Genomic DNA, 20774 nt, shown 5'->3' on the forward strand with positions numbered 1-20774 from the left:
GTTAACTTCAAATCCAACCCAAATTTTAGGAGAGCAAATACAAACCAAAACACACACACACACACACACACACACACACACACACACACACACACACACATACTTGAGCAGATAATGATGTCAAACTTCACAGCGAAATCAAACATCTAAACGAGGCAACAATGAGCAAACCCCGTTTTTAAGTGGAGGGTGATCCAAACGGCTAATGTTATCTGTCGTAAAGGACGACCTCTTGTGGGCCACATCTGAAAATACTAGGCTACTTTGAGTGCACTAAGCCTTGTAGTACATTGTATGCTGCCTTCCTCTCTGGTACAGCAAGCCACAATGGCCAGGCTCGTGTGAGGGAGGGAGCTGCCTCTGTCAGTAGCGTACAGACGCACCTCAGCAGCAGCACAACGGAGACACTGACACCGAGACGCACAGGGGAGGAACATGACACCCATCTGAGAGAGAGAAAAAAGGTCAGTAAATGAATTGATAATTGCTGTGCTCATTACACCGGTGTGTATATCCTTGGCTAAAGCCGGAGCCACAACCCCTCATAGGAATTACTGATGAAGTTCAATGCTGCCGTCTCGGGAAAAAAATGGTTCCCCTTCTCATCAGACAGAAAGCTGCCTCCTAACCCATATTAACGCGGAGGGATTACCTACTTACCTTATAGTATTGCTTTGAAATTCAGACAGACGCTGCTCCAGTGTATCTTGTGCGTAAGAAAATGGGTAGAACCAAAATAATGCATGCATATCTTGTAGGACAGGTGATTTAAGGTGGCTTTTTATAGGCAACTGTGGTCCATGGTTTTCAGGATGGGACTGAAACGAGATCTATTGTAACCCAAACTGCAGCTGTGTAATGGAAGTAGTAACATCACACATCTCTGGCTTAGTCCGACCTAGCAGCAGCAGCAGCAGTATATAGGGCGTTTCGCGGGGTGATGGTGTGATACCGCCATCATTAGCAGCTGTCTGGGGAGCTCAGCGCGCGCAGCTGGATGAGACTTCACGCGCCTCCTCTTGACACTGTCGGTGCTGTCCTCCTCGGTATCTCGGAGTCATGATGCTGCAGTGAAAACATGTGCAGCACCTTCAGCCATGTATAATTGAGCAGCTCTGATGGGTCCTGTGTTGAGAGGTTTAGGGACAAGATGAGTCATCCCCCTGGAAGCTATTTCTGTGCCATGAATGATCAAAGGAAAGTGGTGTTGGCGCTGCCTCAGTCATTGTTCTCTTTTTAAAACCGTGATGTTTTTCTATCTGGCAGGGCAGTGTGTGTGACACAAGTGTAATGAGGAGTGGAGCTAGCTTTAGGCCACTGAGGAGCTACGGAGCTCGGATGGCAGTCAGTGTAATGCATGATGCATTGTGGAGTGTACTGTGCACAGTGCACAGTGGTGTAGAAGCATATTTAAGGACATAAAAGCACCGCTCCTAAAGTATAAATGTACTGCGGTTTCCCTCCTCTCTGCTGTACTTTTGTTTAGTTCCACATGAGCGAACCCCAAAGGAACTAAAGTTTTGCATTCCAGAGAACTGTGTCAGGTCTTAACTTTCTCCTTTTGCTGTGGTGGGAGTGTGTGTGTGTGTGTGTGTGTGTGTGTGTGTGTGTGTGTGTGTGTGTGTGTGTGTGTGTGTGTGCGTGTGCGTGTGCGTGTGCGTGTGGGTGTGTGTGTGTGTGTGTGTGTGTGTGTGTGTGTGTGTGTGTGTGTGTGGGTGTGATCGAGCATCAGGGTGGGAGTGGCTGATAGTCTATCCAGTTACTGAAAGGTCACAATCTTTGCTCCCTGCACATGTCAAACAAATACCTCTGTGCCAAGAATCAAATGTCAGAGCAAACAATGACAGGAAAATACACAATAAACAAGTTACTAATTGATGTTGGTTTTGAGGTCCACAAACTAAGATAAGATTTTTTTTAAAGATAGGCTGCTTGCATATTTCTAAATGGTTTATGTCAACACGGATGTTATAATGTATTGATGAGCAGCTGTTTACCCTGGGTTGTTTGAAGTCCATGGAGGGATTTGGAGATTGTTATCACTAAAAATAACACTGGCGAGAGGTCTGACCCAGCTTACTGAGCTGTTACTCCTCTGTGTCTGTGTGTGTGTGTGTGTGTGTGTGTGTGTGTGTGTGTGTGTGTGTGTGTGTGTGTGTGTGTGTGTGTGTGTGTGTGTGTGTGTGTGTGTGTGTGTGTGTGTGTGTGTGTGTGTGTGTGTTTGTGTGTTTCTGACTTAAGTGACTTTCAGGGACATATAACCAGTTGATTGTAAACATCTTGGGCAGTTGGGGAAAAAGCTGTGTCCAATTGGTAACACGCAGAATATTAGGTCAGTGATTAAGATAAGGGTTATATAGGGTAAAGTTTAGGCAAGTAGTACTGATTATGGTTTGGGTAAGTCTCAAGGAAATTATTTTGACCCAAGTGACCCAACATTGACCAAAGACAACATGTACAGTATATGTGTGCTTGTGTGTTTGTGTGCATATGTATATTCTCCACTTTCCAAGAATGTGTTCTATGGCAATTAAATATGAGCTGAAACAATTAGTTGGAATTGATGTTGACTAAAAACAAAATCAGCAACAATTTCGAAAATTGGTTCATTGTCAATGAATTTTTTAAGACAAATTCCAGTGGTTTAATGTCCTCGGAAATATTTATTACTGTGGGTAATATCTCAAGTGATATCTGTTGTACATGTTGTAGATTTTGTAGTTTTTTTTTCAGATTACTTTTAAATAGTGAAACGAGTGGTGAAGGAAATAAACTAACACAGCAGATTGCCAGCTGCTACATCTGGCAGATTATGGCCTAATGCCACCAGGACAGGGCGCACATGAAGGAAGGAACGCACAAGGACTAATGGGTATGAGGGAGGGCACCGATGCCATGGTAACAAGGCTCTAGATGAGCTATGAGACTGATCTGTGCCATCCAGTGCGCCAACATTGCTTCAGACACTTTAATGGGATATATCAAATTGCACACCTCTCTTTCTCTGCTCAGATTGTAACCTAAAGTCTTTACAGGACATAGAACTAAAATCCTCCCATTTTCAGTTTCATGATTAATTGATGAGTTGGATGAGCGGGGTAAAATACTGCAAAGAGCCTGACCTATCAGATGTCACCACTCCCCCCATGGACACCCACACATACAGTATGTGTTGCAGTGGGTGCAGTCTGTCTTTGAAATAAAACAAGCAAAAAATGCATAAAACATTAGCGCATAACACCACATGTGCCTGCAACTCTGAGTCTGACCATTGGTTCTTACAGTAGCTCCCACTGTGCTACAGCATCCGTTCGCTAGACAAACACGGTAATGAATGTTTGTTTAACATTAGTGTCACTTTCTGCCCTTGTGAATCTGTTAATGGTGCAGTCAAGCAGAACGGTCTGCAGGGAAGCAACTATACGCTTCACTAGAGAATCCATTTTTGACACAGAGTATCTCTCTGAGGACTCCTGAATATTTTGGGGCCGACCAACTCAGAGTTAGCGGGCTGCTGCGTGTCTCTATAGCACGTCGCAATGCTCGCATCACATGCTTTATTCATAGATATCCATTGGTTTGTAACTGATAGTTTTTCTAACCCCGTGGCAGCGATTTTCCACATGGCCTGGTTCACTAGGCCTCTTCCTGCTCGTCTCGTGGATGAGTGGCCTCTCAAAGGGGTCTTCTTGGCCCACATACCACTGCCACGCGTTCATAGATCAGCATTCATGGGGTTAATAGCTTTTCTATTTTTCAAAATCATAGTCTCTCACTCATTTGACCATATGGGTCCTGTGTTGAGAAGGCCATTGTTTGCTCGTTGTGCCCTCTCAATGTGCCACCCCTCCACCCTCATCCTCGAATACACACACACACACACACATGCACACACACACACACACAGTATATCACACAAATTTTCTCTCAGCGGGGGGTGATCATCGCTGCTACTAGATGGGGCCTCCTGCCTCTGGTTGTTGCCAAGGCAACAGTGGACGCTCCAGATGTGGGTTAGAGATGTTCCTCTGCCTTGCTTTTAAACATTGATGCTGTGACATCAGCGTTGATGCTGTGAGTGGTGTGTTCAAGTACAATATTTATTGAAGTCCTGCATATATGCAGCTTTGCCTTGTTCAACAAACGCTCCCCTGCTGCTTGCAATGACATAAGTGGCTGTATCCGTGGAGATGTACCCTACATCCTATTCTCAGAGATGTTTTTGTCACCGTGGCATCATTTCAAACCTGGATGATAGTGGTTAACCATACATGTCTGCCAATTCGAGACCTTGTCTGATAAATGTAATCCTGTAGACATGTGGTCATGTATATGCATTGTATGACGTTTTTTTTTCATATGCCCAACCCACATTTCCATTGATGGGTAATGGAAGGAGAGAAAAACGTTCAACCCCATCTGTATCATTTTAGTGGAAATCCACTACAGTGCAGTCTCCTCCTAACCATCACTTTCATGAAATTATCTCCATTCCTCTTTGTGCATTCACATCCCAATATGCAGAATGGGCATTTTCTTTTACCATTTATATGCACCATAGGCTAGAAAGATAACAAATTGCCTGTAAACAACAGGAGGGTTACTAATCCTGGTTAGTAGAATGAGACTGGGCTGGATATTGGTTGTCAAGACAACAGCCAGCTGGGACACAGACTGGGTGTAGATTTAGGTCTAAATGAATGGTCATGCACCAGAGAGCTCTAGGACATCCTTATGAATGGCACAGCATACATTAGGCCACAGGAAATGAGTGATAGTTTCAGTCAGACCTCATAAGCGATAATGACAGGATGTTAGATCACATGTGCATAAAACTGAGAATTGATCTGTTTGAGAAAATGGCTACAATTTGGTATGAATTATTAATTTTTTTATTGTAATTTATATTATGCCAAGTAATAAATGTGTTGGTCCTGGTCTTCAAGCATCTCGTAAAAGTAGGCGTCATACTTCAAATATGTAATTTAAAAATACATTTCCTATTTTATCATCTGATGGTACCGGGGTCCTTTTCCTTCTTGAAACTCCTCCAGTTTTGCATTAAACGTACAGTATATTAACCAAGAAAGCCTCTGGAGATGCATTATTTCTTCTATAAGAGAAGCCTGGCCAAATGGCATGATTAATAGTCACATTAAGAAAACACACACAGTTTATTTTTGAATAGTAAAGGAGGGCTAGCTTGCATCTTTAGAACAGTTACATTTCTCATGAAACATGTTTTGAGGCAGTGTTTCCAAATAAGGTTGTCTTGTTATTTTTCTATGCCTAATGTGCAGGTTAAAATTATTGCAGCTATGCTAAATTCATAACCGGCCCCAGAAGATTATCCAGCCATGTCACTGCGGTTAGAAACAGGGAAGAACATTATAGAGGGGTAGACAGGAATACAAAACCCTCTTGGTCCATATAACAGATTCATAATAGATGACCTTATGTGTTTGCATGCCCTTCCAGTCCTACATTACTGAAGATAAAAATGCATGATGATCACTCTAATATTTTGACTACGAAGTCATTTTGCCCACATTTAAAATTCATCAGCAGCACTCGCCTCTACAGATATTGCCTGCCAGCCTGGCTAATGTACGGTATCTAATGTATTATGTGTTATACATTGAAGGCACCATTTTAACGCCAGCACTATCCCTTCTATCTCTCCCATCTCTCAGGTCAATGTGGCTACCGAAGCAGCTCTCTGGAGTAGTTGTCATTGGACGTGGATTCCTGAGGCCCGTCTCTATAGCAACCCATTGCTCCTCCTGAGCTGTGCTGCCAAACTTTGTCCTTCTCTGCCACACAACAGATATCTCCTCCTCGCCCCCCCCCGCCCCCCCCCCCACACACACACACACACACACACACACACACACCCCACCCCTCTCCCCAGGCTCTGACCCACCCGCGTTGGAATGGACACTGAATCAACCCACTCGGGCTACTCCTACCACTCCAGCCGATCCGGGAGATCGAACCGGCCTGCTGGGTACGTGCTTTCTTCCCACCTCGCTGTGTGTGCTTTCTCTGCCCACTTCTGTCTGTATGTCCTTATACTACCTACCTGGGACTATAGGCATCGGCCAGTATCATGTTCTGACGGTATGAAATCCTTAAGCAAAAAATAGCAATAGGTTTTGTGGTATCAGGTTTGGCGATTACAGGTCTCAAATTGTCTTATTTTGAAATGTCTGGGTAAAAAAACTAAACCAAAATGTTCCGCCTGAACATAATATTTAGAATTTTTTTAACATATAGAATATTCTGAACATTAATAAACTTGTATGATAAGATAATAAATAAAATAATTTAATTATTCTATACAAAGCAGTCCTTTAAGTGAGCAGCTCAACAAGGCTTTTAGAGACATGCTCACTTTCTACACATTTCTCTTCTAGTGACAGTGGTTATGATGCAGGAACATTCTGAACATTAATAAACTTGTGTGTTAACATCCTGTGTGTTCTAGTATCTTAGAACGGTATGACAGAGATAATGGCAGTGTGCGGAAACCTTGACTTTTTCATATCACGGTATACCTTGAAACCGGTTATCGTCCCATGCCAACCTGGGGAAACCACAAAATGTTTTCTGATATCACTCGCTGCATCTCTCATGGCGCTCCCTTTGTTGTGGTGTTTTTTGTGTATTTGCCTTTTACAGCACATTGACTTTGTTGTGTTTGTCGGTTCCATCTGAGCGGGCCACAAATGAATCGGATGAGTGAGGGCAAGCTGAGAGATTGAGACAGGCAGAGCTTGTGGATTAGGGTCGTCACAGCCGAGTGGCTCTAACCTATTTCGCTCGGCCTACTCAGCACAGGACAATCATTTGGTCCCCGTCCTATCCAGTCTTCATCAGTGATTATATATACTGTAATATTAATTTCCCTTTCTTTCCATCAGCTTTTTGCCATACAGGGCTGACACTTATCATACTCTTAATTTATATATTTAATAACATGACTGAATATCTATTCTTCTACATATTTTTCCAATAATAAATTTGGCCTATGGAGTGTCATAATAATAACAATTGCAGATCACAAGTTGTTCATGCCCGTTAGGAAATATGAGAGCTGATTTTTTTGAGGTTGTGGACTCTTAGAGGTCAGACGACTCTTCATGTTCATTGTGTGTGTGTGTGTGTGTGTGTGTGTGTGTGTGTGTGTGTGTGTGTGTGTGTGTGTGTGTGTGTGTGTGTGTGTGTGTGTGTGTGTGTGTGTGTGTGTGTGTGTGTGTGTGTCTGTGTCTGTGTGTGTGTGTGTGTTTGTGTGTTCGGTTCCAGGGAGCGAAGCCGTGAGCGGCACAAGGCCAGCAGCAGTAAAGACAGCAGTCGCTCTGAGAGGTCCGTCGTCATCAACCCCCCTGACACGCCCTCACAGGAGTCCCCGGTTCACAATGGGGAACCGCTGCCCGGAGAACCCACACCAGCAGAAGAGCCCGGAGATGAGGCCCAGGTACTATATTATCCATTAACGCTTGCAAAAAAAACTGTACACATGACAAAAATGGGATTTCTCAACTGTGAAGGAATGCAGGCTGTTTGTGTTAATTTTTTTTTTAGAGGAGTGATTTATTCCCATCAGAATACCCAATAATCCATCTATGAACTCTGCACCATGACCTTATAAACTCGTGCTCACACAGCTGGCTGCACATTGGCACTATGCCTGACATATATTAACAATAGTGACAGGGATCAAATAGGTCAGAGGATTAGCATCCCATAGGCCTGGATGGATTTGTGCCGACAACATTGCTGTTACAGTGTGTGTTACAGTGTTACAGTGTTACAGTGTGTGTGTGTGTGTGTGTGTGTGTGTGTGTGTGTGTGTGTGTGTGTGTGTGTGTGTGTGTGTGTGTGTGTGTGTGTGTGTGTGTGTGTGTGTGTGTGTGTGTGTGTATGTGTGTGATGCATATAACAGTCAAGCCTGATATTTGAAAGCAGAGCAAATTGGTTCTATTCATTCCACCAATACTGATTGTGTTGAGCTCTGCATGAAAGTAGTGTTTGAAGTGGACACAGGGAAGCAGCATGTTGTGATAATGTAGCTCAAAGACAGAAAGTGGATATTTAACGATGTCTACGTTGCATGGATTAATGTTGCATTGAAAAATCCTGATATAAAGGAGTAGTTTGAGGAGTTATGCTTTTTGGCTTTTCTGCAGAGAGATAGATTAGAAGACTGATTACACTCTCATCTGTGAGTTAAACATGAAGCTACCGCTAGCAGATGGTTAGCTTGGCTTATCACAAAGATTGGAAACAGGGGGAAACAGCTAGCCTGGCTATTTTTGAAATAAAAAACTATTGCACATATCACCACCTCCAAGGTTCCCCATAGAAGCTGTTATACCTCATTTGTTTAATCTGTACAAAAACAAAACTGTGAAAACCACAAGTTGTGCTTTTACAGGGGGGGTTATGTGCCAGACTGTTTCTTTGCAGGAAGCAGTGACTTCCTGGAGTCTTGTTTTCACTGTGAGTTTGCCAGGTACAACTCCCCCTTTGAACAGGAACTTATTGTTTTCACATTTCGTTTTTTGGTCCCATTTGTTATGCTAAGATAACTGTGTACTAGTTCCAGCTTTATATTCATAACGGTCTGGTATCTATCTTCTCCTCTCACTATTAAATTGTAATGAAAGTTAAAAGAAAATGGGGAAAGAAGCAAAGAGACCACCAAAGGAGTTATATACTTTGCTCAACTCTGCCTAGGGCTGCCTTTACATGCTCTCTGACCTACTTGAAATCTATAGTAGGAAGGGAGCATTTTGCCATTTAGTATTTTGGCTGTTTATTAGTATGTAAGGGGAAAAAGAGGAAATGTGTGTGTATATAAAGTGGCAAGATGTATTACCCAAAAGTAATAATAATTCATGAGTATAGAAGAGTAACATTTAATGCGATAAGGTTGTGAACTTGTCTTCAGCCGGACTTTCCGACGACTTCTGAGAGCTCTGACCTATTTTGCCATCCCTGCAAAGCATCCCCTTCCGGCTGGGCAGCCACATTCCACAATGTCATGTGATTGTCAGCTTGTAGCTTACGTCTATTGTTCGCAGTGTAAGGTGATCCACCATTGTCTCACATTAGCCCTTCGGACAAAAATGTGTCCAAATGGTACAGCTTCAGCACCAATGTTTTTGCACCAACAGCCACTGAAGTCAACCCTAGACAGTCAGTGCTTTTTCGGGAGCAGCTCTGTCAGATGGCGGAGCTGCTCTTGTAACACTAACAGGCTCCGATGCAGCGAGACATTCCCACAGACTGAGATTAGCTTTAGCATCCAGCCAAACGCCACTTTGAGGAAAGCTGATATGAATAATCCTCCATGTTTACACGCATGCCTGTGACATAAGGATACGGTCTTGGACCACGGCGTCAGTGTGTGTGTGTGTGTGTGTGTGTGTGCGTGCGTGCGTGCGTGCGTGCGTGCGTGTGTGAGAGAGTGAATCATAAAGAGAGCGCCAATTCTGTTACTGAGACCTTCCATGCTGCTCTGTGAGACCTACACAGGGACTTTGTGCCAGGAGGCAGCAGCTTTGGTTCACAATGTTAGCACTGGCAACACCAAAGCATACGGGGAGAAGCACATTTACTTATTTTAGTATTTTACATTGTTTTTGTTTTGTTTGTTTAATTCATTTACACACACTCACCTACTCACAGCTGCTGCACTTGCTTTGTTTTGCAACATAAAAATAACCACCTCAATAAAATGGTATGAAACCTGCCTCTGTGACCCAAACACATACACAGTGACACTAAAGGTGCGAACACACTAGGCATTTTACACGCGTAAGATTTACGTGCGTAACGCGGCTAAAATGTTGCTTGATCATTTTGTGTCAAAAAAGGTTATACGCGCGTAATGTGACGAGTCTCCCTCCCGATATTGTATTTCCCTTATCAACTATGGCTGCGATCAGAACCGACCCGACACAACAGCGTGCATGTCCACACAAAAACAACAACAATACGGCCAACAACTGTGCCAAAAGACAAACTGAACAGCACAAATAGCCTAGCATTAAAACAGCATTGCATATTCACGGCAGCTACATAACAAACACAGTTACAGCAGCATCGGTGCACGGCGGCACAACATAAAGGCAAGTAGCCAAAATTACCCTACCTGGCTGTGACAGGGGACCGTGACAGGGGACCGTGGCTGGCGTAGATCAACACCGGTGCTTCGTGTACTTGTCGTGAAAGTCCCGCGGACAGTCGTCATGTTTGGGTTCATAATATGAGGCGCTAGCCGCCCGCACACAACAGGGTGAGTTAACTAATGCTATACGGCGCTAACTTTGTTTATCGGCTAAAGCACAGCTACACATATTCACTGAATTAACCAGGAAGTCTATTCTCCTGGTTTACTTTCCCCACGTATAACCCCGAGCGGCTTCATACAGCACCGGCCGCCGCAATACATTTACTCCTCGGTGTCTCGCATCAGCCTCTGTGTACAGTACACTGTTCTCCGACCCTGCCAATGTATGTGACGTAGGGTCAAGCTCAACGCTGATTGGCCAACGCGGCTAATCGTCTCGCGTAGGAGCAACAAAAGTTCAATTTTTTGAACTCCTCGCGTAGCTATACGCGCGTAATATATACGCACGTAAAGCTACGCGCGTAAAAATGTTGCTTTAGCGCGAGTGAAAATGTTGCTTTAGCGCGAGTGACGCATTTACGCGCCATGTACGCGCGTAAACCAATGGTTCCCTATGGAAAAGGGGCGGGTTTCATACGCGTCTGTACGCGTGTAAAATGCCTAGTGTGTTCGCACCTTAATATCCTCACAGACACAATTCCATTTTAACCGCATGTGCTAATCAGTATGTTGTTGTGTTGTTGTGTTTTGTGATGGTGGAACAGGCCTCACTGTTAACAATATTTACCCTCTGCCAGAGGAAAAGGCTGCCAGACAATCAGCAGCGGTCTCTCTCTCTCTCTCTCTCTCTCTCTCTCTCTCTCTCTCTCTCTCTCTCTCTCTCTCTCTCTCTTCTCTGTTTCATTCTCTCTCACAGCGACTTACTCTCTCTCTCTCCTCGCTGGTCTGTACATAGAGATCAGGCCTGATTACTGCAGCATTAAGCTTTTGGATTTATCCACCGAGACTTCATGGTTGGTTTAAACAGTGTATTATCTTGATAAGCGATACGCAGTTTTTTATTCCTCACTAAATGATACATTAGAACGAAAGCTTGTATTGATCCCTTGGCAGAACAATTGCTAAGAGGAATATGAGGTTCATATTAAGCATGCTGACAAGAGACTGATTAACCAGATTAAAAACAGCCTTTACTGTATAGTGCATGTTAAAAGATTGCACATCCACACCAGCCATTTGTAAAGATATCAGACCACAATAAAATGTTTCCCTCCTTCTCTTCACAGCTGATATTCTGACAGTCTGTTTCAGCTTGTATCATCTATCTTCTATCACTGTTTAACCAAGGTGTTTAAACTCAAAATGTAATACTCTCATTTGAATAATTTCCCTGCTTCTAAACATGTACAATAACAAACGATAAACAATATAGATGTTGGCTCATAAATGCAACCTGCCAAAAGAATAATGTCCGCACCGATATGTAGGATCAGCAGGAGTATGTTTTCAGACCCATTCACTGTTGTTGAGGTTTATTGGATAAGACAAACCGCACTGTTTAATACCCGGCAGCATCTAGCAACTGAACAAAGCTTAATCTGCTGATGAACAATGCTGTCAAAACCTCTACCACATAGCCAGTAAAAATTGGTGATTTTTCAGTCACCGCCGGCTGTCTCTACCATTAAGAATTAACTCCGAAAAAACTAAGGAGATATGTATTGTTTTTGAATTCCCAATCGTTCTGCTGTCTCGCTGAGGTGTGTGGATTGACTTTGACTGCTCACAGACCCTGTTCCAGAGGGTTGGGCCCGGTGTTAACAGGGTTGGCTTTTGCATTGAAAGGGAGCAAAGGAGGAGAGAGATGTGAGGGGACTGGGGAATGAGATGGGACACTAAATGGAGTTGACACTACACTCACATAGCTGACCTCTGGCTTCAAACATTAGTCTGGCAGACAGATACTATACTCAGTGCTTTCTCTGCTCATTTAATTCCATCTCACACCTTAACCAACCCCCACTTACCACCACACCCCTTTTTCTTTCTCTCTCTCTCTCTCTCTCTCTCTCTCTCTCTCTCTCTCTCTCTGTCCCTCCCTCTCCTCAACTCATGCTCATTCATCTTCTGGCTCATGTTGGCATTCCTCCTCCAGCTTTGGCTGACTGGCTTAATTAGCAGTGAACGGTAATGGAGTGCAGAAATCCCATATTTATGTCCCATATCCATTGCTGAGTTTTTTTTCTGATGGAAAACATGCAAATGCAATGCTGATTTCATACTTCACATTCCCCCGAAGAGCAGCAGGGTTTACTAATTCCGAGAAAGTTACATTAACTTCTTTACGCTAAATCGGGATACAAACACACACACACACACACACACACACACACACACACTCTAGACGGGTGAGAATTAATGTGACGTTCTTCTGTCTGCTTTACTCACTCCTGTCTGGGTTTTCCAGCAGCTTCATTGCAAGCTCATATGGCTCGGGTTCTGGGCTTTACAGACTGTTTGATGTGCCTATAGGTGTATGTGTGTGACCACGTGTGTGGAGCCATGTAGGCTTATCCGTTCAGCTTGCCTTTTTTTCCAGCCTTCATTCCTCCTTCTGCAGCTGCTCCGCCTGCTATGCGCTGTAGTGTAAAATGCACTGACACTCTGGGGGACAATGGATTGCTAATTACCTGAATTATTGACAGGCACACAGAAAAAAAAATGCCTCTTTGGAGCAGACTTGTCATTATTTATACTCCTTGTCTCTCTTTGTTGGAAGAAATAATGCTTGAAATGATCCTGCTGACTTGAAAGGAAAATAAATTGACTCTAATTTGCAATGATGGGCCTGGAAAGCATCAGCTTCTGTTTTTGTGATTCCCTGAGTGTGTGTGTGTGTGTGTGTGTGTGTGTGTGTGTGTGTGTGTGTGTGTGTGTGTGTGTGTGTGTGTGTGTGTGTGTGTGTGTGTGTGTGTGTGTGTGTGTGTGTGTGTGTGTGTGTGTGTGTGTGTGTTGTAGCATATGTCAGCGTGCACCTCCCTGCCAAACGTAACTGCGCTTCCTGACTTGTCATCCTACATTACTTCAATGGGACTTTGAAGGCCTGTCATAATGAGGCAACATTCCAGGAAAATCAAACATCTCTAAATAGCATGAAGAATGTGCTGTGTGCTCAGTGCACAAAATCTGTGGGGATTGCTCGTGCAAGGAAGGGAGTACAATAGGATAATGGTCAGATTCAGGTTTCTATATCGTTTTTTTTTGTCCGTTTCCAATGAATTTTTACTCCATTACATGTTTTACTTTCGGAAGGCACATCTTTTTCACATAACTAGTAGCAATGTAGTTTGTGTTCTTTGCCCTTGTTATAGCATTTCTGTCTCTTGTTGTATCTGTGCTGCCAATATTTTTTTATTTCTAATGGATCAAATAAGGGGTCCCTCTCATAGCCATAACCAAAACATTTTGTTAATAAGGGGGATAATGTGTCAATATTGATTGTACAGCTTGTTCTGGTGCAACCAATAGTGAATAGGATAATATAAATATACAGTTTGTACTGTATATATTTTTTATGGATTCTTTATTTTTGTAGAATTTGGGTAAACCACCTATTGACGATCCAACATTAATATCCATGGCCTGTAACATATTTTTAGTTCAACACCCTTTCTCTCGTCCTTCAAGGATGATAACTGGGGCGAAACCACCACCGCAGTGACAGGCACCTCAGAACTGAGTATTTCCCAAGAGGATGTGGTTGGACTGGGGAAGGGAATACAGGACCGGACCCAAGGCTTCCGCCGCTACCTTCCCCTGGCCGTGGGCTCGTGTCTGGGGCTGCTGGTGGTGGCTACACCCCTGGTCTTCCTGCTCCTTCCGGCATTCCTGTGGCCCGACAGACTGCAGCCGTGTGGAGCAGCCTGCGAGGGCCTCTTCCTCTCAATCTCCTTCAAGCTCCTCATCCTCATAGTGGCTATCTGGGCCTTGTTTCTCCGAGCGGGCCGCGCCAGCCTGCCCAGACTGTGTGTGTACCGTGCCTTCCTCATCACAATAACGCTCCTGCTCACCATGTCTTATTGGCTCTTCTACGGGGTCCGGATCCTTGATGCTCAGGTGGGTTTGAAAGTGTCCTACGGTTAGAGCATTTAAATGTGTTATTCTTTTTTGGCACCACGTCTTTCAGTTTTTGTCTAGGACTCAATATTTTGTGATCAGTTTCGTTCAGGACTTTTTCTGTTGTAGTTTGTTTCAATTCATATTTCATGTTATGCGTACATTTTTCTGAACTGCTTACTGCGACAGAAAAGTTTTTAAGCTGGTTAAGCATAGGTTAGATGTAAAACGTAAGAAGAAGTTTTCCCCTACCAGCAGCAGTAATTGTTTTCATTAACGCTGGGGGATTTGGTCTAAGCAGGACGAGGACTACCATGGTATCGTCCAGTTTGCCGTGTCCCTTGTGGACTCCCAGCTGTTTGTCCACTACCTGGCTGTGGTGCTGCTGGAGCTTCGACATCTCCAGCCCTGCTACAGCGTGCGCATCATCCGCTCCACTGACGGAGAGACACGCCACTACAACATAGGACAGCTCAGGTATACCAATGCTCACTCACCCGTTATGAGCTGCCTTTACACAAAGTTCCCAATGAAGTCAAGAGGATCAAAGAAAACGCTATAAATATAAGCCTTCAGAATTTTCACACGTGAATATAACCTTCTCTGTACGGATACACACTGGCACTTGGTCACAGTCATTACACTCACTGAAGTATGTGTGTGTAATCGGATGCTCATGTCCACAGGGAAGACTGGCACAGGCAGTAATTGAGTTACTCATCAGCCTCCTCGTCTGGTTTGCTCAAGGCGAGCTATTCTAGGAGATTCACAGGCGCTCATGCTGTGGCTGTCTTACTCTGTTTCTGTTCTGAGTGTGTGACTGACTTGGACAGAATAAAGAGACGGCAGTTATTGGATAATGTTTATGTGGGATGAGGCCTAAACCTTGCTTAGTTTATCATTCACAGCCAGGCTACTCCTTGGCCGGATACAGATTTTATTTTGCAGGCTGGTAAACCGATGGACTTAAACACCCGAACAGGACGTATACACATCTTATTATTAGATGCCAGTAACGTAAAAGAAGAACTGTACTGATTCTATTCATGTACGTCTGTTTAAAGGTCGTGGGAAGAACTACTGAATCTCTGACCAAACTGTTGGTGATCAAGTTGTATTATGGGTAGTGTAGGCAAGTAATAAGAATGCATGGAATACAAAAGATAGTATCTCTAACTGTGTGTCTAAAACCTCCCTTTTGAGTGGATTCAAAGGACTTCATCAATGTCTTATAAGTCAGCCATGCTGTAAATGTTTTTCCTCCTTTTGAGTTTTCTTTCTCCATTTGTATCTCATCTCACACAGCATCCAGAAGGCAGCTCTGTCCATTTTGGAGTACTACTACAGAGATTTTCCACTCCATAACCCAGCGCTTCTCTCTGCCTCGAAGCACCGTGCTGCCAAACACCTGGCCGGGTTAAAGGTCTACAACGTAGATGGTTGGTTGCCTTCATCCGTCCCAATAACTTTCCTTTTCATATTATATAACCTTCTGTTTACTGTCCCCTTTTTCCTGTTGCATTTCGTTCCGTGCTTTACCGCATATTCCGCTGCTTCTGCTTTATTGTTGCGATGTTCTTCCTTTCTTCACCTCTGTCTCTTCCATAAGCAGCTTTTAAAAACAAACTGAGAACATACCTTTTGGACAGTAAGTACAGATAATAGTCAGCATCACTCACTACTACTACGCAGCACTTTATCACAGGAAGCCGCTAATTTCATGGTTCAGCTCACCCCCATCCTTAGGGCACTCTGAAGCCTCTTAAGTCCCTGACATACTGTAAGTCCTGCACTCCTACTATCTAGCAAACTGCTGCGCCACAACACTTTTGATACAATGCCTCCATGGCTGCTCCCACAATACACACATCCTGTAATGCCACACATTGCACTTTTTCTAAAAGGGTCTTTCACTCACCGCCCATCAATCCCCCCCCCCATCCGCTGCACCACACCACACAACACTGCTGGCTGGGATGATGTATGGCAGGTGCAGTATGGGATATGGTGTCCTCATAGAACCTGCCATCCACCTCACCTCCCTTTCCCTATCAAAGTGCAGCAGGAATGCCTCCAGAGGGCCGTGGAATTTCAAGCCTTAAATAATTCATCCGAGTAACGCTCATTCCTCGCATACTCCCACATCTCGCCTTCCTCCCGCTCAGCCTGTCTCCACAGCCCCCCACCCCCATTTATTTCATTTCTTGCTCGCTTCAACCCCCACTCATTCTATAACCCCCCCCCCCCTCCCCTCTCCTCTCTCTCTCTCTCTCTCTCTCTCTCTCTCTCTCTCTCTCTTATTCAAAGTCATTCACAAGCGCTCTTCTCATAGCTTTAATATGTAGGCCAGAAGGTTAAAGGGGCTTGTGTTTACCCGTATTTTTGGCGGAAAACATTTCCAATGCCCCCTTCGCAAAATTACCTGTTTAGCCTTTCTTTCCACGGTATACACTAGGATGGGATTTTTTTTCACTCATCATTTATACTACGTTCAGTATCTCTGTCTCACCTGCTCACATGCATAAATAGTAACACATATGCAGATGAGACTATTAAAGATTTATATCCTTACTCAACCTGCAGCATTTACTCTATATAACCTCCCCCAAAGTGTACTAATCTTCATCTTCTGAACATGGACCAGATCTGACTCACAACCCCCACACACACACCCAAACACACGCACACACACACACACACACACACACACACACACACACACACACACACACACACACACACACACACACACACACACAAAGACACACAAAATGAAAAAAAACTGAAACTTAATATGCTGCTTTACAAGCTCCATTAGCTTTATGGGTTAATGGTACATTCACAGATCAGACAGGAACTGTGGCTTTTGAAGTGTAAAGCGATGAATAGATAAGCCGCACCCCAATAAGAAGGTCTCTTCTGCATCAGAATGTCTGTGGAAAAATATGTGCTTCCTCTTTTCTCCTTCCTATAATTAACATTCTCTGTGACTGAGACATTGCATGATCGGGGCACGATGCCCCAGATAAGTACCAAAGAATAACATACGCTCTCATCGAGTCTTTTCTCAAAAGTGTGACCAAGGAGGAGATGTTTTACACCTCCAGTCATGTGCCAGTTCTGGGCTTTACTCCCATCTGACCTTTCCTGTCCATGATTTAGATGGAGATACGGCCCATTTATCAAGAGTCTGGTGGGGGTCAGGGGCTGCTGCCTTCAGCTAAAAGAAACTGAACCAATTTGCCTCTGTCTTCTCCTTTTTTGGTACAGCACCGGGAAACGCAGCAGGAGCGCAGCCTGGTAATGGGAATCAGTCGCGGGCCATGGTCACAGCTGCTGCCAAACGCAAGGACAGCGCCCACAATGAGCTGTACTTCGAGGAGGCCGACTACGAGAGAAGAGTCCGTAAACGTAGGGCCAGGTGAGTCATGGGGAGCAAATCGACGGATCCAAATACTCTTTCAGACGTGCACCTTAGTAAGAAAATATTAAGGCAGTTTATTCACATCTTGTTTCTCCCTCCGTTGAAACTTGCTCCTGTTAATGCTAGACATTAAATGATTCATTCTTCATGTACTGTACTTACAAGCAATGAAAAAAAGAAAAACAGTTCTCTTCGATTGCAGAAATGTATTTAAACGTTTGAATCTGGAACTAATGTGAGGCTCTGGCTATTTAAGTTTGTTAAGTCAAACGGCTATCTTCCAATCTTTTTTTTAGTAACTATTGGTATTTATAAAGGGCCAGTACAAAAGAGGAGGAAAACTGTAATTACAACAAATCAAAACCTGTTTCTGCAATATTCCATGTCTGCACTGTTACAGTTCATTAGAATGTTGCTTGATAAAGATCACAGTAAGAGTAGAGCAGACTAGTAGGCTAACTGCCGTGTGTACTTTCCTCTCAGGCTGGTGGTGGCTGTGGAGGAGGCCTTCACGCATGTCCGACGCATGAAGAAAGAGGACGAGCGCGCAACGCCGTCCGACATCATGGATGTGCGTGAAGCAGCTCTGGCGATATTTCCCTCCATGGCGCGTGCCCTGCAGAAGTACCTCCGCACCACCAGGAGGCAGCACTGCCACAGCATGGAGAGCATCCAGAAGCACCTCGCTTTCTGTCTCATTAACAACATGAGCCCTAAGGTGAGTTTGGCTTTTGGACCCCCAATTTGATCATTGAAATTGATGTGTCTTTTAATATGTTAAGCCCTGGAAGGCAAAAAAAAAGATTTTTCACAGTGCTGGCCATCATGTCTATCCATTATGATAACATTGTACTCGTCAATGTAAATGCTGAGATCTGGGGAACATGAAGACTATACACAAGCCAAAATAGTATAGCTTGATTATTCAAAATACTATTTTCTGGGAATGTGGCTCTCCATAAACACTCAAAAATTCTTAAAATGTTGTACTGTATACTGCTTTATTTATCTGAAATCCTTTTTTCTTTATACCAAGCTGCCATGTTCCCCAATTTCAACAATGAAGTGGAAATCTCCTTTAAACCATCGAGTAGGTTTTAAAAGAATGTTGATGTAAAGATATTATCTGTGTGTGCAGGCCTTCCTGGAGGCCTACCTGGCCCCTGGTCCAACCCTGCAGTACGGCCCTGAGCGATGGATGGCAGACCAGTGGACTTTGGTCAGCGAGGCGTCAGTCACCGGTGGGATAAAGGAAGGCTCAGAGTTCGTGCTCAGGTGTCTTGACTTTACCTTGGCTGTGACTGTCAAGGGTATCCCTTACATCCGGCTCACTGAGGAGTACATCGACCCCAAGTCTCACAAGTTTATACTGCTGCTCCAATCAGAAACCTCCGTTTAACAGCGATGTAGCGGACCAGTGCTGCTGACTCACAGGACTGTTACAATTTTCCCAGTGAATTTTTCACAAACTTTTGTACTGTTTTTTGTACTTATGTATTTTTCTCACGCGGAGGAATGTCTTTTTGTGTCCTTGTCTTTGACCCGGCAAACCGATAAAAGACAGACAATGGAAGGGAATATGCTTGGATTTCTCTGATCTGACTTTTGCAGAACACAATTTAGGTATTCCTCAATGCACGACAGATGACCCCTCACAAATGTTATAATTTTCCTTTTATTTGCATGTGTGCCACCTTGGGAAAGTTCATGGTTTAGTTGAAGTGTGTGCTTTACGATGCGAATGTGTGTGTGTGAGTTAAACCCGGGATCCTTCTCAACCTGTCTCTTCGTACTCCTTAGCGTTACTATAGCGACCAGGATATTTGATATAACCTGAATCCTTTTTTACCACAACTGCTGTTCTTTTTGTCAGTCTACGCAATGATTCTTTACCTGTCCTGTATCACAGATGTATGTACAGTATTTATATGTGAATACACTTTAGCCTTCCAGACTTTTTATATCAGAATGTGTGCATTGCATTGCATTTTTGTATCTTGTCTGTTGGAGCTGTATTTGTGGGTGATGACTGGCCTGTAAATAGATGAAGATATGTTTGTGAACATCGGAAAAATCACTGTAGCCTGAACATGCAGTAGATGGTCAAGCCAAATATCTGACTACTCATTATGTTTATACACTGATCTTTTTGTAGGCGGGCAGAGGGACTGAACGTTTTGACAGCTATGAGGTTCAAGTGATTGACCTTTTTGATATCTCACATGAAATCTTTCGTCTTTGTGCTGTTTCATTTCAAAAGATGTGCCCCTGGTTTTAATCCCAGTTTATTATAAGGTGGATACATTCATACAGCACCTTAATGCAAAATCCTGTCAGCCAAGTGAATATATACTCAGATTTTGGACATTCCCCCACTTAGTCACTTATCTCATGCTGGGAAGTGTTTGAACAACTGTTGAAAATGAATAATAGTGTAATTAGCTCAACGCAGTATCAGTATTTCTGCTGCCAGTATTTTCTATCAGTGTCACACTACTGCCACCTATCTGCAGCAGCTGGAACAGGAACACAGACAGATTTTATCATCAATCAAACTGTTCATTTGTTTGAGTATTTCATCTGTACTTTGTATTTTATGAAGCTTGTTGCTTGTAATGTTGTACATTTATATTCACACAGAAGTGTTAATGTGGTCACTGATGATGTAGTTCTGTTTAGACTGTTAAGAGTATTGATGGTTGTAAATAGTTCTGGGCTACAACATGCGCCTCAGTTATACATATTTAGGTTGTGCTCAGTATGTGTGTGTGTGTGTGTGTGTGTGTGTGTGTGTGTGTGTGTGCGTGTGTGTGTGCGTGTGCGTGCGCGTGCGTGTGTGTGTGTGTGTGTGAGATAGAGAGAGGGAGATAGGAAAAGACAAAGGAAAGAAACATAATGAAAAAGAAGAGATTTCTTTCCCAAATATCCTACCGCTGAGTCATGGGTCCCACTTTGTCCCTGTCTTTTATACAACATAATATGTTCAATCACAGCAGCTGTGTCAAATTCACCTTTGTAAAAAAATAAAATAATAATAATAAATATTTGTATTGGCCATTTAAAGGCATTTGACTATTGTTGTATTTTTATTGAATG

At 43.6% G+C, this 20774-nt stretch overlaps 1 protein-coding gene across 1 annotated transcript; it reads left to right on the forward strand.

Moving 5' to 3' along the window:
* Positions 1-5933: 5933 nt before the first annotated feature.
* LOC307258182 (vang-like protein 1) lies at positions 5934-19077 on the forward strand (the record flags this gene model as incomplete). Its single annotated transcript, XM_080037633.1, has 9 exons — positions 5934-6007; positions 7306-7477; positions 13826-14254; positions 14556-14731; positions 15560-15693; positions 15867-15902; positions 17525-17675; positions 18162-18396; positions 18817-19077. 9 exons carry the CDS (start codon positions 5934-5936, stop codon positions 19075-19077), a joined length of 1668 nt encoding a protein of 555 aa, XP_079893759.1.
* Positions 19078-20774: the final 1697 nt, after the last annotated feature.

The sequence above is a fragment of the Ammodytes marinus genome, assembly GCF_949987685.1.
Source record: "Ammodytes marinus genome assembly, chromosome: 12".
Taxonomy (NCBI): domain Eukaryota; kingdom Metazoa; phylum Chordata; class Actinopteri; order Uranoscopiformes; family Ammodytidae; genus Ammodytes; species Ammodytes marinus.